The 27,091-nt window shown below is 18.4% G+C and overlaps 9 protein-coding genes across 9 annotated transcripts; 2 read left to right on the top strand and 7 right to left on the bottom strand.

Annotated features, from left to right (window-relative positions):
* Positions 1–401: 401 nt before the first annotated feature.
* PRELSG_0909900 (conserved Plasmodium protein, unknown function) lies at positions 402–1,670 on the bottom strand (the record flags this gene model as incomplete). Its single annotated transcript, XM_028676524.1, has 1 exon — positions 402–1,670. One exon carries the CDS (start codon positions 1,668–1,670, stop codon positions 402–404), a length of 1,269 nt encoding a protein of 422 aa, XP_028533004.1.
* A 1,100-nt stretch (positions 1,671–2,770) lies between these two features.
* Positions 2,771–4,075, bottom strand: PRELSG_0909800 (hypothetical protein; the record flags this gene model as incomplete). Its single annotated transcript, XM_028676522.1, has 1 exon — positions 2,771–4,075. The coding sequence occupies one exon, from the start codon at positions 4,073–4,075 to the stop codon at positions 2,771–2,773; it is 1,305 nt and encodes a 434-aa protein (XP_028533003.1).
* A 949-nt stretch (positions 4,076–5,024) lies between these two features.
* PRELSG_0909700 (conserved Plasmodium protein, unknown function) lies at positions 5,025–9,083 on the bottom strand (the record flags this gene model as incomplete). The annotated part of the gene is made up of 4 exons (XM_028676521.1): positions 5,025–5,090; positions 5,470–8,046; positions 8,294–8,359; positions 8,448–9,083. 4 exons carry the CDS (start codon positions 9,081–9,083, stop codon positions 5,025–5,027), a joined length of 3,345 nt encoding a protein of 1,114 aa, XP_028533002.1.
* Positions 9,084–9,890: 807 nt separating this feature from the next.
* Positions 9,891–11,468, top strand: PRELSG_0909600 (DNA helicase, putative; the record flags this gene model as incomplete). Its single annotated transcript, XM_028676520.1, has 1 exon — positions 9,891–11,468. One exon carries the CDS (start codon positions 9,891–9,893, stop codon positions 11,466–11,468), a length of 1,578 nt encoding a protein of 525 aa, XP_028533001.1.
* Positions 11,469–11,890: 422 nt separating this feature from the next.
* PRELSG_0909500 (conserved Plasmodium protein, unknown function) lies at positions 11,891–12,721 on the bottom strand (the record flags this gene model as incomplete). Its single annotated transcript, XM_028676519.1, has 1 exon — positions 11,891–12,721. The coding sequence occupies one exon, from the start codon at positions 12,719–12,721 to the stop codon at positions 11,891–11,893; it is 831 nt and encodes a 276-aa protein (XP_028533000.1).
* Positions 12,722–13,665: 944 nt separating this feature from the next.
* Positions 13,666–14,238, bottom strand: PRELSG_0909400 (conserved Plasmodium protein, unknown function; the record flags this gene model as incomplete). Its single annotated transcript, XM_028676518.1, has 1 exon — positions 13,666–14,238. The coding sequence occupies one exon, from the start codon at positions 14,236–14,238 to the stop codon at positions 13,666–13,668; it is 573 nt and encodes a 190-aa protein (XP_028532999.1).
* A 936-nt stretch (positions 14,239–15,174) lies between these two features.
* PRELSG_0909300 (conserved Plasmodium protein, unknown function) lies at positions 15,175–17,757 on the top strand (the record flags this gene model as incomplete). Its single annotated transcript, XM_028676517.1, has 2 exons — positions 15,175–17,357; positions 17,625–17,757. The coding sequence occupies 2 exons, from the start codon at positions 15,175–15,177 to the stop codon at positions 17,755–17,757; spliced, it is 2,316 nt and encodes a 771-aa protein (XP_028532998.1).
* A 315-nt stretch (positions 17,758–18,072) lies between these two features.
* COQ4 (ubiquinone biosynthesis protein COQ4, putative) lies at positions 18,073–19,140 on the bottom strand (the record flags this gene model as incomplete). The annotated part of the gene is made up of 1 exon (XM_028676516.1): positions 18,073–19,140. The coding sequence occupies one exon, from the start codon at positions 19,138–19,140 to the stop codon at positions 18,073–18,075; it is 1,068 nt and encodes a 355-aa protein (XP_028532997.1).
* Positions 19,141–19,971: 831 nt separating this feature from the next.
* On the bottom strand, positions 19,972–26,997 carry PRELSG_0909100 (conserved Plasmodium protein, unknown function; the record flags this gene model as incomplete). Its single annotated transcript, XM_028676515.1, has 1 exon — positions 19,972–26,997. The coding sequence occupies one exon, from the start codon at positions 26,995–26,997 to the stop codon at positions 19,972–19,974; it is 7,026 nt and encodes a 2,341-aa protein (XP_028532996.1).
* Positions 26,998–27,091: the final 94 nt, after the last annotated feature.

Here is a 27,091-nt window from a genome sequence, read left to right as displayed (position 1 = left end):
TTTCATTATATCCTATATATGTATTTATACAATATTAAAACAGATAAATTTATTCTTTTTTAATTTTAAATTACAGTATATATATATTTATATATTAAATATAAAATAAAATAAAACACAATATACCAATTAACGAAAAAAAAAAAAAATAAAAATAAAAATAAAAAAAATATGAAATCATAAAATAACATTTTTTAAAGTTTATTAATGTAATTAATTTTTTGTTAATAATAATTTTTTGTTTTTAAAAAAAAATTAAACAAAATTTCAAATTCATTTTCATGCACAGAAAGAATAAAATACATATAAAATATTAATCTTTTTATGTGAATATATATTTAACGAAACATAAAGAAACCAAATATATTGATGTTTCATAATTTATATAAACATGTTTAATATTATTTATTTCCTAAATTTTTTTTGATAAAACTACATCTTTCAGGGGTTATACCATTTATGTAAGAAACTTTTTCTAAAAATTTCATATAGATACATAGTTTTTTTTTATTGGATAAAAATGATGGAAGTATGTTTTTTGTTGTATCAACATAATTTGAAATATCATTTAAATGTTTTAATCCTATATTTCCAGAATATAACAAAGGGAAATTAATATTTTTATACCATTTTAGTATGCTGTAAGAACCAATAAAATATAATTGATCATGATATACGCTACCTGGGATGGATGTATCTCTTAATCCTCTTTTAACTCTTGCGCACATTTTAAAGCATTTATCAGAATCTTTTATAAAATCGTTTAAAAAAATATACAATTTAGAAAAACTATAAAAATTTCCTAAGCAAACAGTTAAATATTTTAAAGCAGGAGAAACAAGTAATAAGTAATTTTTTCTTAAAGTGTACATTGAATTAATAACAGCTAAACCTTCTTCAGTTGAATGACATGAATTAATATTATATTTTTCTAAATTATTATTTTGATGATTAATCATTCTTAATAAATGTGTTCCAATTTCATGATCACATAAAGATTGCATTAATTTTTTTTGAATATCCTGACTTTGTAGTTGTATGAAATAAGTATTTCCTCTTTTAAAAACTTGAACTGCTGATAAGGTATTTTCTTTAAACTCTATTTTAACTTTGTCTTTTATTCCACTGCTTTGCAAATATTTCATTATGTAATTTTTAAATTCATATTTTGTTACTAATTTATTACAAAAAGTGGATTTTTCATAATTATCATATGTTTTAAATTTTTCTTTAACTATTTGTATTATTCTTCTTGCTTCATAAAATAAGTTAAAATCAATTTTATCTCCACTACATTTATTAAAAATATTATCTACTTCTTCATCGGTTATGTTGTAGTTAAATATTGGATTTATTAGCATTTTTGATTCGAAAAATTTTTTTTGTGATTCTAATAAATTTTTAATGATACATTTTTTCTTTGATATCATTTTGTCTATTGTATTTATATATGTGTCCTCATTAAATAATTTTTCAATGAAATTGTCTACAAAATTTAATATGCTTTCATCAGGTATTAAAAACAATTTTACATAATTGGGATAAATCATAGTTGTAGTATCAATTGCTTTTTTATTTTTCACTTTATTATTATTAATTTTATTTTTCTTATCTACTTTTTTTAAATATTTTCCATTTTTTTTATTCAATTTTTTATATGAAAGCATCATCTCACATATGAATTTTGTTCTAGGTATTTTAACAATATCAATTTTTTATTCTTTTTCATTATTGAACTAAATAATTTTAATTAGTTCAATTTATTCATCCTATTTAATGTTTTATATTACAATTCTTTGGAGTTGGATATATTTTTTTTTTTTCCCCTTTTTTTTTTTAATTTCAAAATGTACAAATTTTAAATTTTCTTAAAACATAGAATAATTTTAGGTCTTCATTTATATTATTTTATCTTACTACAATTTTTAAAAATTTTCACTCTTTGAACAATTTTTTTATTTTATAATTTTTTTAAATTGTCTCCAATTTTTTTATAAAATTTTAATTTTTATCAACGTTATTTATTATTTTTATTTAGATACTCTTAACACAATTGTTTACTGACTTTTTTTTAATTGCTAAATTCATTTATACATTTATACCTTTACCAATATGCATATATTGCATTATGTTTTACAGCCATTATTATTTATTCATAAAAAATATTATTCATATTTTAATTTTAATGTTTTTTTTAGATAAATTTTATATCTTTGAAATATTCATACTTTATATAATTATTAATTTTTAATATTCTTTTTTCTTTTTTTTTTTGTTTCCGTGAAGTTTGATTAATTCAATTATATTTAAAAGTACTATCTTAATATTTTTTTAATATCGTTATTATGTTTAATAAATTACTGAATAATTATTTTCTTTTAGGATATAATTATTTGTTTTTCTATCATTTTTTTTATATTCTTTTAAATTAATCCCTTGAATTTTTACTTATATTTATTATGCTTTCTTTTAGATAATTTTCAATTTATAATTTTTAGTATTATCATTTCTTTTTATATTAATTATACTTTTGTTATAGAAATATTTATTTGAAATTTCATATTCTCTATTTAAAGTATTTTTTATTTATTCTTTACTCATTTTTTATGATTTCATATAAATATGCTATATAAGATTTTTCTATTTTATATATTTATTTATTTATTTTAATCTATGTTGTCTTCATATTTAAAATATAATTTATTTCTTTTTGGAGTAACTTTCATATTTCATTATTTAATTTTTTGTTAAAAGTTGAAAGTTTTCAAGTTCAGTTATGATATAGTATTTCTTTTATAATATTTTCATAATTTTTATCTTTGATAATGGAATCAATTTCATCTGAATTAATGGATTTTAACTTAATTAAAAAAGATTGTAAATGATTCTTTGAATTATTTATAATTCCATTCATTTTACTTGTTAATACTTTTTTATTACATATTAAATTTAAATTTTTTTGATTGCTTGTATCTTTATTATTATTAAATTTATTGTTTAATGGCATATCATTGTTTTCAATAAATTTTACTATTCGATTAAAATTAGATTTTATTTTGGAATCTCTTTTATTTTTTTCAATAAAGTTAATTTTTTTTCTTTTAGGTAGGTTAGTTTCATTAAATTTCATTATATTTGCTAATTTTCCTTGTACACAATTGAAAGTTAGTTTATGATTAATTATGTAGCAGTTAGATAAATCATCCATTTTACTCAATAATTGCTTTTTCTTTATATTTTTTTTATTGCTTTCTTGTATTTCATTTTTGTTTAACTTATCAAGATCACTTAAGCTATTTTTGAATTTTGTAGATTTTTTGTTTTTTTTTGTTTTATTCTTTTCTTCTTTTTCTGTATAATTGAGATATGTTGGATTATATTTGGTATTAATATATTTTATGTTTTCTTTATAAATTTCATTTTGATTATTTCCTTCATTTGTTTCGCAAATTGCTCCCATATCAAAATATTCTACAAACCTTCCCATTTTTATTTTATCAGCATTTAATGACTTATTCTTTTTGACTATATTTTTTAATTTAGATTTTTTTTTTTCTAATTCATTTATCTTATTTACTTCCCTTAAAATGGATTTTGTTTCTTCAGAGTTAGAAGAATTTGAAAGTTGACTTAAAAAACTGGGTTTATGGCGATATGTTCTGACTATCTTCAAATCGTCATAATATGGTTTATCTTTTTTTTTTTTCAGTGTTTCAAAATTAATATAATTTTCTTTATGTAATTTTTTTTTAATTGATTTCTTAAGTTTATCATTTTCTTCATGAACATTTTGGTCATTTTTTACTGATATAATATTATGTTCAGAAAAATATTTTGACTTTTTTTTTATTTTTTTTTTGTTTATTTCATTAAATGAATTAATTTTATTCAAAAAATTTAAAGAAAATATAGTTGCTTTTGTTTTATCATTTATATTTCTGTTATTACTGGGTATTTTTTTTCTAAAAAAATTATTTTTGTATTTTTGAATTTTTTTTATTTTTACTAATTTTCTTTTACAACAGTACCCGACATAATTATTTCCTATATTGTCTTTTGTTTTGCATTCATACATTTTTTAACATTAAAAAAAAATATATATCTATATATATATTAAATATGTATTTACGGAGTGTATTAAATATTTTAAAGTGTTACTTATAGAATATTTATTTTTTAATATACACTTAAAAGTTCACAGAATAATTTACCAATAAAATTTAAATAGTTCTTTCACAAAAAAGTATATGATGTATATTCTCATTTTCAAGTATTTTTTTTTTTTTTATTTCTATTTTTGTGATTTAATTAGTTATCCATTTAGATTTATGTTCTCATAATTCGATATTAATTATTTACTATTATATATACTTACATAAAATTCAATTTCTTAATCATTATTTTATATTTTTATAAATATTAACATAATTAGAAGGAATTAAAAATGTGAATATATTAATATTATTCCTCCAAAAAAAAATTTTTTGAAAGACTTTTAAAGTTATCTATTTTTTATTTTTTTACTTTTTTTCTATTTATAAAAATATCGCATAAATGTTTTAAGTCCTTATATTTTGTTAAAATAAAATAAGGAAAAAAATTCGAAGTAAATTAAATAATTTAAAAATTAAATAAAAAAATGAAATTTACAACTCAAAATTTTTAGAAATATAAAAATAAATAAATTAAGATTAAAATTTATTGAGATGATTAAATAATGTAAGACTTTGATTTTTGTAATAAATTATATATTTAATGTTAAGATAAAAAAAAATATATATACATTTAATAATAAAAATAACATTGTTGAAATAATTATTTTTCAATATTTCTCAATACAACAGAATAAGTCTATTAAATGATGTAAACAATGTGTATATATATATGAATAATCTGAATTTCTTTTTTTTATTTAAATTAATTTATTTTACATTTTTTTGTATTTTTCTCATATATTTATATATTTTTAATAATTTCAAAAGATAACGGTTCTTGTGATTTAAAGATTAAATGTAAATAATATTTCACTTCATCAAATCTTCTTTAAATGATTTCGCATGTAATGAATTCTCGGTTGAATCTTTTGCATGCTGTAGAAAAAAAAAAAAAAAAATTAGATTATTAAAAGTAATAAATGGAGCTATATAGTGAAATTATGATCTTTTTTTTTTTTTTTTTTAAAAGGTTATAAAATCAATGTACTAAAAAATTTGTAAAATTAAATTTTTAATGAAATGGAAAAAGAATATTTATGTAGAAAAAAAAAAAAAAAGTATCTTAAAAATATTAGTATTATGTCTATAAATTATTCTTTAAAAATTAGTTTTATAAAATAGTAATTTACATTAATTACAAGAAAATATTTTAATTATAAATGGCAATAACATTTTTTTTTTATATGTTTTTTATAAATAATGTAAAAATATATCGATAAAATGCTACAAGAATAAAATAAAATATTTTTTATACCTTCAAGAATATTTCATTGTTAAAATTTTTTGCTACTGACAAAATAAGATAAATAATTTTACTAAAATTTGAGTAATCATCATCCATGTGTAATAATAATATCGGAAAAATATGTTCACATTTTTCATCAGGTAAATTTAAATATTTATTTTGAAAAAGTGAGTGTAAAGCTATTGCCGAAGATTTACGAACCGATTTATTTGAATCATCCAGTAACTTTACTAAATTATCTAATAAATCAAGTAGTATATTATTATTACTTATATTTTTTACTATTTCTCCAATTATAGATATAGAAATTTCTCTATTTTCATTAGTCCATACATCATCAATTGACGACTTAAGAATACATACTAAATTTTCAATTATTATATTATTTTGAAATATTTTAATATCAAATAATTTATTTAAAAACAATGATTTTATGCAATATAAAGCCCCTTTTCTTATTTCCGCTTCACTTAATCCACTCTTCCATACGCACAATGGTAATAATATATTTTGTAGAATCTCTTGAAAATTCATTAAAAAAAAATTAGGAAATATATTTTTTGAAATAAAAAAATTTATAAATAATAAGAATTCTGATTTTATAAATGGTTTTAATTCATATGTAATTATAACATATAAAAATTGCATTAAATAACTTGAATATTCCATAATGACATGATCACTTATATTAAGTAGTAATATGCTTAAAAATTCTAAATTATATTTAAAATTTTTAAAATCATCAAAATCTATTATGTTTTGAGCATTTTTTATGAAATCAATATATTCATCATTATAAAAATTAATTTTTTTTTTATCACTGTAAAATTCTATTTTTTCAATTAATTTATTTATTTCTGAATGAGAACAGAAACGATTATCTGATTGTAAAATAATTAAAAAATGAAATAAAATATTACTATAATTCTTGCATTCATTTTTCATTATAAGTATTAAATGTTTTAGAGTTAATAAAATATATGGAAACGAATCAACATGTTCATAATTTATATTTTCATTTATTAAAAATAAAACAAAATTTATATATGCATTATCCAATTTATTTAATTCTAAGTCGTTTCTCACGTGATAACCAGCTAAAAATTGAGACAGAATTATAAAGATAATCTTTTTATTTTCATAAATTATTGTTGTAACACAATTTTCATTATCACAAAAATTTTCTTGTAATTCATGTACTTCACTGTTTATTTTTTCATAAAGAAAAAGTTTTTTTTTACTATTTTCTATTATGCTATTAACATTGTTTTTTTCCTCATTTTTTTTTTTGTTTATATTAATATCTTCATTTCTCCTTTCTGAACATTCTGTATCTATTTGTTCATTTTTATTATCTTTTTTATATGTTATATTTTTCTTATTAAGTTCACTATTCTCGTAATTGTGATCTTCTAAAATAAAATCCTCTTTTTTTTGTATATTTTTTTGTTCACAATTTTTTTGTTGATATCTATGATAATTTATATTTAAGAAAATATAATCTTTTGTAAAAGCATCAACGTTTGTTTTAGTTTTACAATAGTTGTAATTATTACGATTGTTTTCACAAATAACTATTTCATTTGATATACCATGAAATTTATAAAAATGTGTCAAAATTTTTTTAATATTATTTCCTAATAATATATTTGCTATTTCAAAAAGACCAACTTCTATAGGCATTAAATACCCACATGTTATTATTAAATAGACAAGTTTTTTCAAGTGTAAAAATGATTCATATTCGTAACAGTATTTCTCAAGTGTATCTTCAGTATTTTCATTTAATAAATCTAATAAATCGTCAATTAGTATAGGTGTTGAAGGATAGTCAATATATTTAAATGATGATAAGGATTTATATAAAAAAGATAAAATGTGTTTAATAAAATAAAAATTATCATTATAAGTAAATATTAAAAACATGCTGATAATACTAGCAAATTCTTCTTTCCCTTCTAACCAAGAATTTCTTTCATTATTCATAATTTCATAAAATAATTCTTTTTTTATTTCACAAAAAAATTTATGAACAGTCAATGCTATTTTATTAAAAGGAGAAGGAATAAAAAATAATTTATTAATATTTATAAAATATTCATAATTTCCAAATATATTATCATCATTAATTTTTTTATTTGTAATATTTTTTTCCCTTGTTATATCTTTGTTATTTATGCTTTCTTCTTCGTATTTATCATTCTTTAAATTTTCATTTTTTTTTGATTCTTTAAAATCTTCATCATTGATTATACATATATTTGTTTCATGCAAAAGGTTATTTATCTGTTTATGTGTATTAGGTATAGATTTAGCTATTTCTTCTAAAGCATTGTAGCATCGTTCATTAAAAGAAGTGCTTATATCTGCACTAATGCACAAAAGAATAATATATATTAACTTAGCCTTTTCAATGTTATTTAAGTCTTTAATATTTAAATACCATACTTCAATACAATTTACAATTTCAAATAATATATTACATGATTTATTTTTACATAACTTCTTTAAGCTCCCTGATACACTATCAAGAAACTCTCTATTGGTATCGAAACACATTAGTTTCTTTAAGCATTTTAAAATCAACTAAAAAATGAAATTCATTAAAATATTATTAGGATGTAAAAAAAAAAAATAATAATAATAATAAAAATAAAGAAATAAAAAATTATTATATCAAAATGTATCATAAGATAAGTCCACCATAGCTATAAAAACGAAGATATACTATATATAAAAATAAAAACATGCAAAAAAGCATAAGGATTTAGGAAATTATTGTAATATAAAAAAAATATATCATGTAAAAGGGCATGCATGTAAAATTTATTACTTTACGAATATCATGTTGTCTAATATTTAAGCTACCTAATAAATTTTTTAATAATTTCTTAAGTATCTATAAAAATAAAATGTACAATTTTTTTTATATTAAGAAATACATATATATATATATATTATTTAAAATATTGATGGATATTGATTACATGATTGAATTCTTTTTGTTCTTTTTCTAGATCTAGCTCACATAATATTTCACAAGTTAACTTTTTTATGAGAGGAAATGGATCTTTTACTAAATTTGATAGTGATATTAAAATATCTTCCAAATAAACGTTAAAATTTAATAAGCTTGACATATTATCTTTACTTTTATATCTTTTTATAATTTTATATAAAAATTGTAATATTTTTAATCTTATTTCTTCTTTATCTTCTATAATTTTTTTATTTTCATCTTCTTTTAGTCTCTTCATACAAATAAAAATAAAATTATCATCCTTTTCTATATTTTTAAATAATATAATATCTAGTAAGTTATTACCCATATTTTTTTCAAGTAGTAAATAAATATTTAAAGCTAAATTTCTACATTCGTCAAATTCATCATTAATCCATTTGTTCAAAGGATATAATATATTCTTACAAAAAAAAATACAAAAAAAATTCCTTTTTTCTTCATCACAATTATTAAAAAATTCTAATATATATTCATATATTATACTTAAAGAGTTTAATTGTTCTTCCTTATCAAAAGTTTCATTGTAGTTTAAAACACGAATATGTTCTATACAATCAGAGAATAAATTATTATATTCCTCTTCATGATAATTATTGATCATTTTAAATTAATAAAAAATTCAGAAAACAAACAAAAATTTAATGATAATAAAACAACAGTAATTAGATGAATAAATAATAGTAATAAAAAATATTAATAATGATACTAAAGATAATAAGAACAACAATATGATAAAATAATAGGAATAGAGGTAATAGAAAAAAGTAATGTTAAAGTTAATAATAAATATGTAATAATCCCAATAAAAAAAAGAAAAAAAAATAACATAATGATGATAAAATTAATGATAATGATACTAAATATCAATGATGAAAATGAAAAAAAATTATAATTAAGACAATAAGATAATAAAAATAGAAATAATTATTATTTATTTTTTTTATTCATTTATTTAATAATTGAAATAAAAAACTATAAAAAACAAAATATGCATATATATAAATTATAATGAGAATTATTTTACATTATGTCTCTTTTTATAAACACGAATGTATATTTTAATATTCGTGCAATAGTAATTCAATTTTGCATCGAACCATTTTTTTTAATTTTGTTTCTTCCTATAACAATTTTTATATAAAAAAATTAATTTTTATTATTTTATCACATACATATTACTTTATTAGGATGTTTACTTTTATTAATAGCCTTTATTAACATGAAAATTTAAGCTATTAAAAAACAACTTAATTTAGATAAAAAAACAAAGTTTATAAAATTATAATTTTTTAAAATTATTTCTTTTGGCTTTTTTTTTTTTTTTTAATGAATTAATATTAACTTTTATTATGTTTCCATAATGCTTTAAAAATAAATGTTATGTTTTTTTAAATGAATACTTAACGAAATGAAGAGAAAATCCACTTTTATAAAAAAAAGTATGATGAAAGAGCAAAATACTTTGGAAAAATTTGGAATTTTTAAAAAGGTAAATTTAGTAAAACAAGAAAAAGAAAAAGAAATAATTAAAATAAAAAAGGAAAAAATTGAAGATGAAGAAAATGAAAAAATAGTAGAAAATATTATTAAAAATGAAAATAAGTTGGAAAGTGAAGCAGGAGATGAACCAGGAAAAGAAAATGTGAAAATAAGTGTAAATAAAAAAGAAGATATAAATGAGAATAAAATTCCATTACATAAAATATATCAACCAATTTATAAAGAAGATTATATAAATGAAATAAGGAGTCAAACAAATCCTTTATTAAAAAAAGTGTTAGATGAAGATCTGAATTTTAATTTAATTATATATGGACCCCCAGGTAGTGGGAAATCATCTCTAATAAATGTTATAAAAAATAAAACGAAAAATTTATTTACATATTTATTTTATTTGAATAATTTAAATAATGAATTAAAAAAAATATATGATCAATCAGAAACTAATTATAAACAATCTAAAAGGAAAACTATACTGTGTGTAAAAGATATAAATAGATTAAATAAAACTCAACAAGAAAATTTATTGTTAGTATTAAAAAAGGGACACCTTTTTTTACTTGCAACCTGTTTATTCAATCCAATGAGTACTTTAAACGCGTCTTTAAATTCAAGATGCTTATTCCTATACTTGCGCTCTTATGATAAAAAAGAATTAAGGTTAATTATAGAAAGAATAATAAATAAATTAGATGTCAAAATAGAAGAAGAAGCTTTAAATATAATAATGAATCATTCTTGTGGAGATGCAAGAGTTGCTATTGGTATAATTGATTTTGCAATTCAGAATATGAAACATATAGAATTAAGAGAAGATATAGAATCGAAGGATGTGAACATTAATATGAAAGAAACAAACATAAAAGAAATCAAGGAAGAGATAAAATTAAAAGAAAATAATATTCATTCATCTCTTCAAAATAAAAAAAAAAGCATACAACTCGATGATATAAAATATTTCTTACAGAACTTTCCTTGTAATGATAGTAAGCTAGATCATTATAATTTCATTTCAGGATTACATAAAAGTATACGAGCAGGAAATATAAAAGCTGCTATTTTATATTTAACAAAATCACTAAAAAATGGAGAAGATCCATTATATATATGTAGAAGATTAATAAGAATAGCTTCAGAAGATATTGGCTTAGCTAACCACGATGTTTTATCAACATGTGTTAATACTCACTATGCTTGTAAAGCAATTGGGATGCCTGAATGCCAAACAGCTTTAATTTATGCTGTCATTGTTTTATGTAAATCATCAAAAAGTAATTACATTTATGTAGTTGAAAATAATGCTAAAAAAATATGTAACGAATACAGTTTTACCGTTCCTTTTCATTTAAGAAATACATCAAATAAATATATCTACACAAATCAACCTGAAATTTTAACTTTTGATGAACATTTAAATAAATATAAAGATGTACAAAAATATTTACCTGATCATATTGAAAATTTAGAAATATTACCTGAACTGTAAATAACTAAAATGAAAAAAAAAAAAAAAATAATTTATCTTTTTTATAAATAAAATTCTCTTAGAAATATATATATCTTAAATTTGAAATTAAATTTGTATTTCACTTTTTTATGAAATTTTTTTTTATATAGAACTTAAAATTTGACATCATAATTCTTTCTATTATTCTTTTTAATTTCATTTAAAATTTTATTTATAATTACATTTTTGTGATTTTACTTCAAATGAAACAATTGTTGCAATTTAAGACACAAAAATAGTTATATTTTTTTACTTTTTTTTAAGAATTATTTTTTTTCATAAAAAAGAGTTTACAAAAAAAAAAAATAAAAAGGAAAGAAAAAAAAAAAAAAATAAAATATGCATTAGTAACCTAAATTAAGTTTTAATTTTATTTATTTTTCATATTTTTTTAAAGATATTTATCTTCCGACCTTTCCCTGTTTTATATCTATTACTGGGTTATGTGTTAATATTTGTATTTCGTTGAGAATATTTTTAATACACATTTTTCTTTTTTTAAGTGTATTATTAAATAAATACCTTAAAATATAGACAAAATCTTTTAAATCATTATTAGATACATCAATATTTAAACTAAATAAGGTTTGGTAATCAATATTATCTATTTTTTTTTTATTTTTTAATTTTTCTTTTATCAGATGTAAGGCAGATATAATATTACACATATTATTGGAATCAAGTAAAGGAATATCACTTTTTTTAAATATTTCATTAATTTTTTCATATAATACATTCAATTTCTTATCATGATTTGTATATTCTTCATTTTCTATGCTATTTAGATTCTTTAATTCAAAAAAATTTACTAAAATATCATCCTTTATTTCATTCTTCGTATTTTCATTATTATTACTAGAAAACTCATCTATAGAACTACTATTATCTATTATTTTATTGCTTATATCTTCATCTTCGTAGCCTATAAAATCTTTGTAATCGTCAATCAGTGCTAATGTAGTTAAGTTATTTAAAATATATGTTCTAACTTCTATATCATTAATACTATTTTTATTTATTTCACTTGTATTTATATTTAGTTTCTTTAAATATTTTATTATATGCTCAATATAATTTTTTTCTTTCGTATAATTTATTTTTTCTCTATCCTTTGGTTTATATAAACGAATTTTTTCTTCTTCTATTTTTAAAATCATAAAATAAAAATCGTCCTTTGTAATATCAATATTTTTATAATTTAGTAACTTTATTTTTCTTTCTAGAGAATTCATACTTTAAAAAAAAAAAAAATTAAAATAGTAAAAATAGTTGAATAATATAAACAAAAATATAATGTTAAAAAATAAAAAAAATAAAATTATACGTTATATTTTTTTCAACAAAAAAAAGAAAAAAAGAAAAAACACATTAGATATATGTATTTATATCTTAAACAGAAGTTTACGAAAATAAAAAGCAAAATTAAATCTATAAAAATTGAATTTTTTTGAAGTACTTTTTTCTCTTGAGGTAGAATATTTTCTAAATATTTTTTTATTTAAAATAATAACCTATTATATTTTTTATTATATCTATAATTAGAAAATTTATGTGCCATAAATAACTTGTAATCAAGTATTTTAAATAAAGTAAAAAAAGTTTCTTAAGATTAACACTTTTTTCAATTAACAGAATTTTAGTTAAAAAAAAAATAAATAATAATTTTATTATTAGAAAAAAGAAAAGAAATTACCATAAAAAATTAAATGAATATTTATCCATTTATAAAAAAAATGTGAAATAGGTTTATACTTTTAAATAAAAAATACGTATACAAATAATTTAATATAGAAAAAAAAAAATCTTTTTAAATTATTAAATAATTCAATATTTTTTTTGAAGCATACATAAATCTTTTTATAAGTTTAAATATTAAGAATACAAAAAAAATTTAACAGTTTGGAAATATTTAAAATACTAACGATGTTGGACTTTCGTAAAGAAGTAAATTTTTTTTTTAAATGTAGTTTTAAAATTATGAACATTCATATAATTTGTGTAAAAAAAAAAAAAAAAATTAGAGTATATTTTTCAAATTTGAAAATTAAAAAAAAAAAAGAAAAAGATTAATTTTGCAAAAAAATCATAATTTTATAACAATCATAAAAAAATAATTCTTATTACTTCTATAAAAAATAAAATATATAAATTTTTGTAAAATTAAAAAGAAGATATTTTAATAAAAAAAAGAATTAAAAAAAGGATTTTCATTATTTTTTCCAGAAGCATTTTCATCATATTCATTTTTTGCTTTTTCTGTTAAATTTTTTTTATCATTTTCTATATATTTTAAATAGTTATGAAAAACTAATAAATGGTGATGGCACAAATAATTAAAAGAATTTAATTTGTTAATTGAACTTATTGAAATAGTTAAATCCTCATTAATACTAACAGTGTTACAAATACCAAATATCTGTATTATATCATTAACTTTTATATCTTCTTTAGTTTCATTATAAGAATTTAATGAATACGTTAAAAGTAATTTTGCTTTTATATAACCAGTTGTATCATCTATTGTATAAACTACGAATTCTTTTTTTTCTTCAATATTTATAACAAATCCAACTATTTTAATTAAATTTAATTTTTTATTTAAGAGCATCAATTTATTTTTATCTTTGTTATAAGCTCTTATTAGCATACTAATGTTGGTATACATAAAATTAGATTCATTTGCTTCTTCTTTTAACTCTTCATTAAAATAACCGCCTTCTATATTTAAATTAGTTAATAAGCCAGACATTTTAAAAAAATAAAAAAAATATGCATATATATATATATATGTGTGTATATATTGTATATTTACATAAACATATGGGTATAAAAATATGTTTTCATAATAAAAAATATTTGTTAATTATATTTACAAAATTAAAAAAAAAAAAGTACTAATAATAATAAAATATCTTATGAGTATAAAAAATATAATTATATTATTAATGAAATTGCTACTAGTAAAAAATTATTACATATACACTATAATATAGAAAAATATATTTATAAATATTATTCTATTAAAGAAAAATTAGCATAAATTATTGATATTAAAAATTTTAAAGTCAAAATGAAGAATTTTTGGAAAAAAAATTAAAAGTATGTATTTTATACATAAAAAAAAAAAAAAATTAAAGAGATGGATCATTTCGAAAGTTCAAGTAAAAAGACTACAAGAAAAAAGAATATAAAATGTATTAAAAAGATACACATAATTTTCATTTATTATGTATATTTTAATAAAGGAATAAATATGTTTTTATTTCCTTTAGAAAAATGAAAAGAAAATTGAATATAAATTAATTTTTTTTGTAAAAATAAGGGAAGGAAATAAAAACACGTAGAATTAAAAAAATAAAAAAATAATGTAAACGTTATTAATTATAATAAATAAATAGTTAAATGAATAAATATATGTATATAATATATATATTTAAATTTTATATAAATTATCTAAAAAATTTATATAATAAATACTTAATAGAATTGCTCAAAAAAAAAAAAAAAATAAATAAATAAAAATAAATTACATATATAGGAATTATGGATAAATGAAATATATGAAAAGATATATAAAAAATTACTTAACGAAAAATATATTTAAAAAAATTAAAAAGAAAAAAAGGAACTACAACCCTATATCAGAGATTATAAGTTTCTGTTTTTGAATATTTCATATAGTAATATGCTAAATAAAAGAATATACTATTTTGGATTTGATGAATTTAAAAGAATTTTATATGGATATAAGCATAATGGAATTACAAAATCACATACGCAATATTGTAACTATACTATACTTAAAGGAAAATATAACAAGAGTGATAAAAGAAAATTTATTATTTCATCAACAAAAAAGAAGGAATTTAAAAATTATTTTTTAAAAAAAAAATTTCAACATAATAAAAAAAAAAAATATAATGAAAGCATATATTTAAATAAAATATCATATGAAGAAGAAAAGTCGTATTCATCTGATAAAAATGAAATAGTAGAAATAGACAAAATAAGTAACATTTATATAAAAGATTTCTTAAGTAAGAATAATATACATTACTTGTATGTATATCAATATTTAATAATAGAATTATTGAAGTATAGTAATGTTTTTATGAATTTAATGTATTCTGATTGTATGATATCATATATTATTTATTCTTTTTATAAAATAAATTCAGTAAAATCAAATACATTAAACAAAAATATAATAAACCATAGTATCCCTAATGATATTGTTTCTAGTAAAAATACATCTATCGAAAATGTAACTAATGAAAAGATAAAAAAAAAAAATATATTCTTAGATAATTGTGTATTATTTTTAGGGTGCTCAAAGGAGCAAATTTCGCTATTGTATGAAACAATAATAAAGTTAAAAAGTATAGATATATCAACACATATAATATCTAACGAAAAAAATGTTGATAATATAAAAAGTAATTTTTTTTTATATAATATTATTATTCTAAACATAGAAAATTTTAGTGATAATTATGATTTCAGTATTTTGTTTGATCATATAAATTTTTTTGTTGTAGATGATATATATGAAATATATAAAAATAAAAAATCTAATATATTAAAAAATATTTTAAAAATATGTAAAGAAAAGCAAGTAGGAGGTCATAATTTACAAATTCTTTTATTAAATAAAATATATGATGAATGGATTATAAAAGAAATATTACAATATCTAAAAAGTATAAAATATAACATTAAATTTGAAAAAAATTTGAATGCTTTTAAAAACGAATTTTATTCTAATATAAATAATTTTAATTGCTTTGATTTACATGAATATAAAAAAAACGACTGTAAACATATGAGTATTAATGCTCCATTAAATGAAGATAAAAAGTTCTTAATACTATTTTATCTTCTGAATGAGAATAAAAATAAGAAAATTATAATTTATTACAATAAAAATGATATATATTCTTTCTACAATTTTATCAATTCTTATATACCATGTATATTCCTACCTCACACGTATAAAATAAAATGTAAAAGTAATATTATAAATACTTTTAATAAAAGTGATGATTACATATTAATTACGAATGATAAAAATATCAAAAAAGCATATGAAATTAATGCAAATTTATACATTCATTATACGTTTGTAGAAAATGTAAATACGTACGTAGATATGTTATCAAATAGTTTTTTTAAAATAAAAAATCACACAATAGAAGGATTTAAGAATAAAACTGATAATAATTTTCATTTTAAAAGTGAAACTAATACATTTGATGGGCATATTGAATCTATCTTGTTTTATAATAAAAAGCAATATAAACAGTATGAAATATTAAATAATCTTATTAATTTTACAAATTATATGTTACCTCCTTTAAAGGTAATGAAGAATAATTTTATTAACTTTCTAATTGAAGAAATTCAGAATGTTATTATCGATGATAATAAACATTTAGAAGAAGCTAATAAAATTTATGAAAAGTATGGGCATTCTTTTATATCTGCATCATTATATTATATACAAAAAAAAAAGTTATTCAAAAAAAATTTTAAAAATAAGAGTTATTCTTTTATAACATTTATTATAGAAAAAAATATTTTATTAAATACCAAAAGCAAAATGATTGATTTTCTAAATAATTTATTAAATTTCAAAAGAAGTATAGGTGATATCAATTTTTTTATTCAAAATTATTTATACTGCAAAAGAGGATATATTTTATCAATAGCTGAAGACATATATAATATAATACATAAAAATAAGAACTTGAAAGAAAATATAGAAAAATATAAAAAAATAAATATGTATATTTTATATAACAATTATGAAAAAAATTATAGAAGTACATATGTTAAAAAAGGAACATACAAGTCTAAAAAATCTATGAGGTTCAAGCAAAAGAAATTTTTTTTTTTTTTTATTTAAAGAATAATGAATTTGTTATCTTATTTAAATTTTTTATAATTAATCTATTTATATTAAAGTTGATAAAAATGTATTTAACAATATTTTATACTATTTTTTATATTATGTATTCTATTGGTTTTATTGTATTTTATCATATTTTATTTTAAACTCTTCTTTATTTTTCACCCTATTATGTTATGTACTAATTTACACTATTATATTATATTTTATGTTATTTTACTTTGCAGGAGATTGAAAAAAAGGTTGAATATGAAAAAAGAACATATGGAAATAAATAAATTAAAGAAATGGATGACTTATAGTTTTAAATTAAATAGAAGAAATATTAAAGATAAATTAGATTCTTTAAAAACTAAATAATATTAAAAAACTATAAAAACTTAAAAAAAAAAAAGAATTTTAATAGCGAGATGAGGATATATAAAATTAATATTAGAAAATTATAATAGTTATAATATGCAAAAACAATATTTTAAGGATACTAGAATCCATTAAAAAAAAAAAAAAAAGATAGTAAAATAAATATATTTTTAAATTTGATAAAACATAAACTAAAATAGTTTCACATAAAAAAGTATGATATAAAAAAAATAAAATAAAAGAAAATGTATCAACTGAGAACAAAATCATTTTTTTTTTTTTTTATAGGATTATAAAGAAATCATGAGCTTACATTTAGTTAATTCCAGCCATTAAATTTAAGTGTGATGGAAGGGGTATTATATTATATTGTTTTCTGAATAAATCAATATCCTTATCTAGCCATTTTTCAACATAAATAGAATGTAAAGGTTTTGTTGCTGATATACCTGATTTGTATGCCCATGGATATAATTGTTGTAATAATATTTTTCTCGGTTTATATTGAAAAAGAAGATATTTTTTTTCATTATTTTTTAAATATATATATTCATTGTTTAATTTATCGTAAAAAATATCGTTAGTACTTTTATTTTCAAAGCCATACATAATAGATCCTCTTACATAGGAAGAATTATTTAGATTATCAAAATAGCATTTATATAATTTGGAATAGAAAAGAGGATCTTCTCTTTTATCTACATGGAAGTAATCAGTTAAATCATAATCATATTGCTTAATGGACAATTCATCGATATAATTGAATAAATCATTATATGTAAAATCAAAATCAGTACTTAAAAATTTGGGGGGAATTTTATCTTTGAAAATATACTGAAAGCGATATAAAGGGGTCATAAAAGGTGCAACTATAATTGCTAGAAGTGTTATAGGTAATTTTGTTTGTATCAATTCTATTAATTTGAGTGCTGCTTCTGATTCAATTGATATATTTAAATTATAAACTACATGTGCTATATCATGTATTTGTCTGTATCTAGTTAATATATATGAATAGTTTACATCATTAAAAAAATGAGCAACTTCTCTATTATGAGCATGTATTTTACATGTTTCTAAAAATTCCATATATTTATATCCTAATGTATTTCTAGGTAATTTTTTTAATTCATTAAAATGAACTTCTTGTCTTATTAATAAAGGCTTCTCTTTTAATATTAATTTTCCTTCTTCATCATCTTTCATATAATTATAAATATTTTTTACTGCATATACTGATGACATATCAGCTGCATGAGCTAACAGATGAGTTCTACCAGGAGCTTTATATATTCTGAATATGTTTTTAAAAAAAATCTCCAGCTTATTTAAAGTATTTACATCTATAAAATTTGATCGAAATATTTTTACAAAATTGTACATTTTATAAAAAGATAAAAACCTTTTAATTACTAAAATATTGCTATGTGTATTTAAAAAGAACGAAACAAATGAAATAAAACTAACAAAATGTAAAATACTTTTGAACTGTTAGGAAACATAAGAAATTTATATTGTAGCATATTGCCCTTTGATTATAAAAAGTCATGTAATAATTAATATTATATTATATTGTATAATATTCCAAATAACAGCAATTTAATTTTAAAGATACTCTTGAATCAACTAAAATATTATAATGTATTTTTTTTTTTTCTTTTTCTTTTTTTTAATCCATTTACAATAAACAAATATTCATAATCTTAAGCACTCCCCAATACTTTATCAAATTATAACTTTACTGATAGTTTTTTTTTATAAGGTATATTATATAAAAATTAAAATATAATTTTATGAATAAACATTTATGAAATTTTACGACAATTTAATTATTGTAAATTTTAAAAAAAAAAAGTAAAATTTAATTATTACTACCAATATCATTTTTTTTTTCAAGATAATTTAAAAATATATTCTGTATTGAATATCCCCAAATTTAATTGTGCATTGAGATAATATTTAAAATTAAATTTTTGTAATTTAACAAAAAAAAAAAAAAAAGGAAAGATTATTACTAAGAAATAATTAAACTTCTTGATTGTTGATCAAATATAAAAAGAAAAAAAAAAAAATTAAATGCATGAAAAATGAAAAAAAAAAGAGGTAAATATTCACAAAATTCATACATAAAATAAAAAATAAAATACAGTTTCTAGTAATAATATAAAATTATATTGGAAGATTAATTATAAAAATGAATAAAAAGAAATATACTTAAAAAAAAGTAGCAGCAGTATAAAGTTCACTTAATAAAATTCTCTGTTTCTCTTCATCATCATCGAATATTCTTTCAATTATTCTTTTTAAATTTAAAAGAATGAATATTGCTTTTTTCTTCATTAGTTTAGTAATATATTTTGTAGATTTTTTAGCATTGTTGTAATCACATTCAGTATAGTATTTTTCATTATTTAATTTTCTACATTTTGTTTTATTTTGTTCATTTTCAAAAAAAATTAATTTTCTTTTATTTATTAACTTACTTCCTTTTCCGTTTGTGTAAGAGTCTTCCTTGTTAATATCCTTATTTTTATTTTTTTCTATATTATGCTTGTTGACATACAATGTTTTTCTTATATTTTTAAAATTAGAAATAGAATTTTTTATAAAGAAATATTTATTATTGTTACCTAGAGAATTGTCTATCTTCTCCTTAATAAGTGGTGTGTTTAAATTTCTCTTTTTTAGCTTAATTACATTATCATCATTAAGATACCTACTGTGTTTTTTATTATAGTTAATATTATTATCATAATATAAATTATTTGATAATAATTTACTATTCTTATCGAAGTCATTAGTACTATATTTCTTGTCACAATAAAAGGAATAGTTTCTATTTTCTTTAATGGAAAAATCACATTTATCATTTTTATTTATTTCTTCCCAGTTATTTTTATCAAAATCAAAATAATAATTGTACGTTTTATTAATTAACTTATGATAACAATTTTTTTGAGGATCTTTATTTATTTCATTAGAATTATAGTGAACAGAATTTAGTTCATATACATTACAAAAATTGAGTAAAATATGGAAAAACATTTCCCAAAATTCTGAATATTTTTTTCTTTTTAGTATTAATTTTATATTAAAATTTTTTATTTTGTTTTTATTGTCTTTTTCAACAAAGTAATTTTCCGCTTGTTTTTTTATTTGATTTAAATAATGATTAATTTTTTCGTAATTTTTTTCATCTACATACAAATTCTTTGAGTAATCCTTAAAATAAATATTATCTAAATCATTATTTTCATCAACACCTGCCTTATTTATTTTATTTTCTTTTTCATTATACTGATATCCATCTTGTTTTTGCTCTTTTTTTTTATTATTATTACCATCATTGCAATATTTTACCTTATCAATGCCATGTAGCATGTTATTTTTATATTCTCTAGGATGATTTTTAAATGGTTTATCGTCTTTAATTTCTTTTTTCTCTTGATATATTTTTTCTTTTAATTTTATGAAATTTTCTATTTCTCTGTATTTGTTATTATTAGTTGTAATCAAATTCTTTTTTTTTTTTTTATTATCAAAAAAATGATTATTATGTGTTGAGTATGTGATTCCTAAATTGTTTACTATTATATTGTTTTTATCTTCTATACTATGCTCGTATTTATATTTCATATGACCTATGTGCTTATAAAATAATAAGCAGCTAGCTATTTGAGCAATTCCTATAAAATCTATGTGATAATTATAGATGGATTCATTTAAAAAACTATAACAATCACAATTTTTTTCTCCATAAAAAAGATATTTCTTAAAATTTTTAACATCTATTCCGCGACCAATATCAATTAAGAACAGATTTAAAGGGAATTCATTTTTTAAAAAAGTATTTTTATCATAGTTATTTAATTTATCATTTAGAATATAATTTTTTTCTTTTTTCTTAGTATTATAATCTTTTTTTTCTTTTTTTTTTTTATAATTGTTATTTATATTATTTCTCCCTCCATCACATAATTTTTCGTTTTTTATAATTAAAAAATTATCTATTTTTATATCTCCATGTAATATGTCTAAAACATGTAATTGTAATACTGCAACTATTATTTGGTATAGAATAAATAATATAAGTTCTTCATTTATACACTTATGATTTTTTCTAATAAAATTATTTATTAATTCATTTAGAGTAATTACATAATTATGAGTCTTCATTAGCAATATAGACAATCCTTTATCTTTATTTTGATTTTTATCATTTCTCTTTATTTCATTTGCAATTTTTGAACTTTCAGTTATACTATTGTCTGCCTCATGATTCACCTTATAATGTAATTCATCAGGAAATATATATTTATTTTCGTGCTCATAAATTTCAAAAAATATATTCTTGTTACTATAATATGAATCACTATTCTTTGAATATTTATTAAATTTATTACATTTTCTTACTTTAAGTAAATAAGAAAAATATATTTCCTTTTTGGCTAAAATAAGTTTATGCTGAACCTTACATGCTAATAATTTTCCATTAATTTTACATTTAAAAATAGAGCCATTTAATCCTTTTCCACATTTTGATAAAATTTTCATTATTCTTTTTTCATTTTTATCACTCAATAGACATATTTCAGAATTTCTTTTAAACGTTTCTATTAATTCTTTATCATTATATCTAAATATTTTTGTATGATCTATGTCATTTATATTTGATTGAATATTCGTAAAATATACATATCTTTCATTTTCACCACTTTTATAAGGGTTGATTAAGTTTATACCTCCTATAATATAATGATCAAACAAATAAATAATAACTAATTTAAATTTATTACATGATGTTCTCTTAGTTGCTAATTTTTCATTTAAGTAAATTTCGCATGTGTCTATAAATGATTTATCTACTTCTACATTTTTTGCATCATTATACTCATGTTTTAATTCAAAATGTTCATGTAATATTTTTAAATCTTCCATTTTATCACATTTTTTTTCATATGATTCAATTAAATCTGATGATTCACTTAATTTTTCTAATATATCATTCTCCTTATCTGAATCAAAAAAATTTTCTTTTACATCATTTAAATGTGTTTTCATTTTTTTATTTTCCACACTTTCCAGTATTAGAGACTCTTCGCTATCACTTAAAGATAAATTAAATATTAGCTTCTTACTATTTTTAGTTTTTAATGTATCATCACTTAAAGAATCATTTTCAATTAAACCCGTTTCGTCTAGGATATTTTTTTTTAAATCTTTTTTTTTTTTACTATTTTCATACTCTTTCTTATCAACCTCTTTACTTTGGTTATCTTCTTTGTTCTCCATTATTTTTTTTATACTTTCATCACTTTCCTTACATTCATCTTGTTTAATATTTTCGTTAAGCTTATTACATTCACTTTGTAAACTTGTGAATAAATTTTGGTCTTTTTCCGTATATTTTGTATCTTTATTCAGTTCATCAATTTTTACTTCAATGCATTTATTCTCTGTTTTTTCTTCATTATATTTAGTATCTACTTCATATTCATAATATTTGCTATCAATATTATCTTCATAATATCCATTATCCATTTTATCATTACTAAAATTATTTTCTATTTTTTCTTTTAATACTTCTTTATTACATTTTTCTATATCTTTTATATTTATTTCCCTTTTTTCTTTTTCTTTTTCATTTTCAACTATTTCTTTTTGTTTATATTCTGTAACTTCATTTTCTGCATTTATACTTTCTATGCCAGCATTTAATATTTCAATTTTTTTTTCTTTTTTTTTTATTATTTCTTTTTCTTGTATATCAATTTTTATGTATTTTTGATCATTTTCTATCGAAGTATTGGACTCTTTTTTATCTTTTGGATATTTATATTTGCAAATTTCTTTTTGCAATTTAATATGCTTTTTCTCCTTTTCTTGATTTTTTCTATTTTTTCTTGTTTTATTTATAATTCCTATAGTATTTATATTTATTTTTTTTTTATCTTTTTTTATTTTCAAATAATAATCATAATCACTTGTTAATTTTTCTGAAGTACTCAGTTCTTCAGTAAAATAGCTCTTATATTTTTCATCGCTCTTACAACTTATACTCACATTATCCCTTATATCATTAATATTATTGCAATATTTCTCTTTTGATATATTTCCATTATAGTACTCTTTTTCTTTATTGTTTTTAGAAAATTCATTGCTATATACTGAATTATTATTGAAGTTTTCATATTCTGAAAAACTGCCATTATCTAAATTTTTTATTTTACTTAGTTGATTTTCTTCATTTTTCTCTACTTCTAACGTTTTTTCATTTTCTTTACTTTGTTCCCTTTCTTCTATTTCTTCTTTTTCCTCTATATCTTGTATTTCTTCTTCTACTTTTTCCACCACTTCTAGCGTTTTTTCATTTTCTTTATTTTCCTCCCTTTCTTCTATTTCTTGTAACTCTTCTTTTTCTACTTTTCCCTCCACTTCTAACTTTTTTTCATTTTCTTTATTTTGTTCCCTTTCCTCTATTTCTTGTATTTCTTCTTTTTCTACTTTTTCCTCTATTTCTAACGTTTTTTCACTTTCTTTATTTTGTTCCCTTTCTTCTATTTCTTGTATTTCTTCTTTTTCTACTTTTTCCTCTACTTCTAACGTTTTTTCATTTCCTTTATTTTGCCCCTTTTCTTCTTTTTCTTCTTTTTCTTCATTTTCTTCCTTTTCTTGTATTTCTTCTTTTTCTACTTTTTCTTGTATTTCTTCTTTTTCTTTCTTTTCTTGTATTTCTTCTTTTTCCTCTATTTCTTCTTTTTCTTTCTTTTCTTGTATTTCTTCTTTTTCTACTTTTTCTTGTATTTCTTCTTTTTCTTTCTTTTCTTGTATTTCTTCTTTTTCTTTCTTTTCTTGTATTTCTTCTTTTTCTTTCTTTTCTTGTATTTCTTCTGTTTCCTCTATTTCTTCTTTTTCTTTCTTTTCTTGTATTTCTTCTTTTTCTACTTTTTCTTGATTTTTGCCATTTTTCTCATTTTCGTTATAATTTTCAGTGGAATTATTTTCTATACTTACTGATAATTTTAAATTACTTAATTTGATTTCATTTTTAAATTGGGCATTTTCATGTAAATGAATATTATTTGAACTAATGATATTTGTTTCATCTGTTCTACAAATTTCTTTAATTTCATTGATAATATTCTCTTCACTTTTTGCATTTTTCTTATTTTCGCTATATTCATAATTTATATAATTATCCTTATTACATACATTATTTTCACTGTTAAGTATATTTTTATTTCTCTCATTTAAAATGAATTTATTCTCTTTACATAAATTATCAAATATACTTTTAAATAGTTTATTTAATATATTCTTCTTATAATAATAATTTTCTCTTGAATTGGTATTAATTTTATTATAATTAAAATACTCGTCGTTTTTTAAAGCACTGTTATCATTATAGTTATTTATTAATGCATTATCTAATAAATAATTCATTGAATTTTCTTGAATATTTAAATCGGTAATAGTAGACCTCCTGTTTTTTTTGAATTTATTTTTTAAAATAATTCTATATAATAAAGAGTATCTTTTCATGCTTTCAAATCTATTAGGGTATATAAAGCGAATTTTTTTTTTTTTTTTTTTTTTTTGGAATTTTTTTTTGTTATTTTTTTTCTTTTCTCTTAAAAATAGTTCATTATTATATTTCAGTTGTATAACAGCACCATATGAATGAATAATTTTAAATTTTCTTAATTCATTCCTATTTTGCTTTTTTCCATTATAATTTTTAATTTCAAAATATGTTAGATTTAAAATTTTTTTATATTTTTTTCCTTCTACATTATTCACATTAACTTTTACGAATGTTGTCTTATTTGAACGTTTTTTGTCTTCTATAGGTTTCTTAATTCCTGTATATTTGCATATTTTTTCTTTAAAATAAATTTTTTTTTGTATATAAATATGGCTCATAATATTTTTGTATGTATTCTTCATTTTTTTCAAAACATCATTCACTTGCTTTTTTTTACTTTTAAAAAACAATAGATAAATATTTAAGAAGTAATGACATAAATATTGTGGTAAATTAAAATATAGATATATAATAATCATTTTTATCGTTTTAAATAAACTGTAAAGGAAAACTTGAAAAAACATATTAATATTTTCATTCAAATTAAAAAGGCATTTTTTTATAAAATAAAGAAGTAAAACTAATTCATAAATGTAAGAAAAATTTTTGTGAGACATTTTAATACATTTAAACCCACTTCCAACTTCAGTGAATCTTTTAAGATTTTGACTATATTTATTTAAATTACTTTCATAAAAATTAAAAATATTTTCATTAATTTGATCACTTAATTTCAAATTTTTATAACACTTATTCGAACAAATTTTTTGTATTAAATCATTTCTAATTTTATTTTTTATCCAATGATATATTTTCAATTTTCTTTTTATAGGTTCTTTGTTGGCACATATTTCACTATAACATCTAATTATAGTGTATTTTGTAATATATTCCCCATAAAAACATATAAAGGAATATAAATCATTACAAAAAAAGTTACTGCTATCAAAGATTTGTGATTTATTTAAATTATTCATACATAGTTCATTGCTTAATTCTATATTATTTTCTGTGGATTCTTTATTTTCACAAATTATTTGATTATTTGTTTTTTTTTTGTTGCATACATTTTCTTCTTTTATATTCATACCATTTTTATTATAGACCTTTAAATATACAAAAATAAGTAAATTCAAAGGATTTAAAGCGAAAGATAAATATTTTACTAGTAACTTCTGAAAATTTGTGTTAAAAGTGTCAAATAAAATTATATGTTTTTTTATATAATACAACAAATATTTTATACTATCATATTTAAATAATATTCGTGAATATTCATTCCTCACAACACTCTCAATATGGCATTTTTTTAATTTATCTATAACATAACAGTTATTTAAATCATTTGTTATCAAATCACTTTTATATTCTAAAATGAAGGAGTGAAATTTATAACCAAAATTAGCTATATAAAAATCTAAATATTCTAGCAATATTTTGGAAAAATCAGATTTGCTCTTATCACTTTTTAATTTTTTTAAAGTTTTTTCATACTTCCTTATATTTACTAAAATAATTATAAAATCATTGAAATCTTTGTAAAGAATACTACTTTTTTTCTCTTCGATGGTATTATTTTCATTATATCTTTTTACAATATATATCTTCTTAATGTAATTTTTTATGTAAATATTTTTTATATCCTTTTTAAACATTATTTATGCTAAAAATACACATGGATAATAAAAAACAAAAAAAAAAGAATAAAATAAAACAGTAAAATTAAGCAATTATGTAATTTTACCAAAA

Source organism: Plasmodium relictum (genome assembly GCF_900005765.1).
Source record: "Plasmodium relictum strain SGS1 genome assembly, chromosome: 9".
Lineage (NCBI taxonomy): Eukaryota > Apicomplexa > Aconoidasida > Haemosporida > Plasmodiidae > Plasmodium > Plasmodium relictum.
Note: the sequence above shows the minus strand (reverse complement) of the source record. Positions and strands in the feature narration are given on the sequence as shown.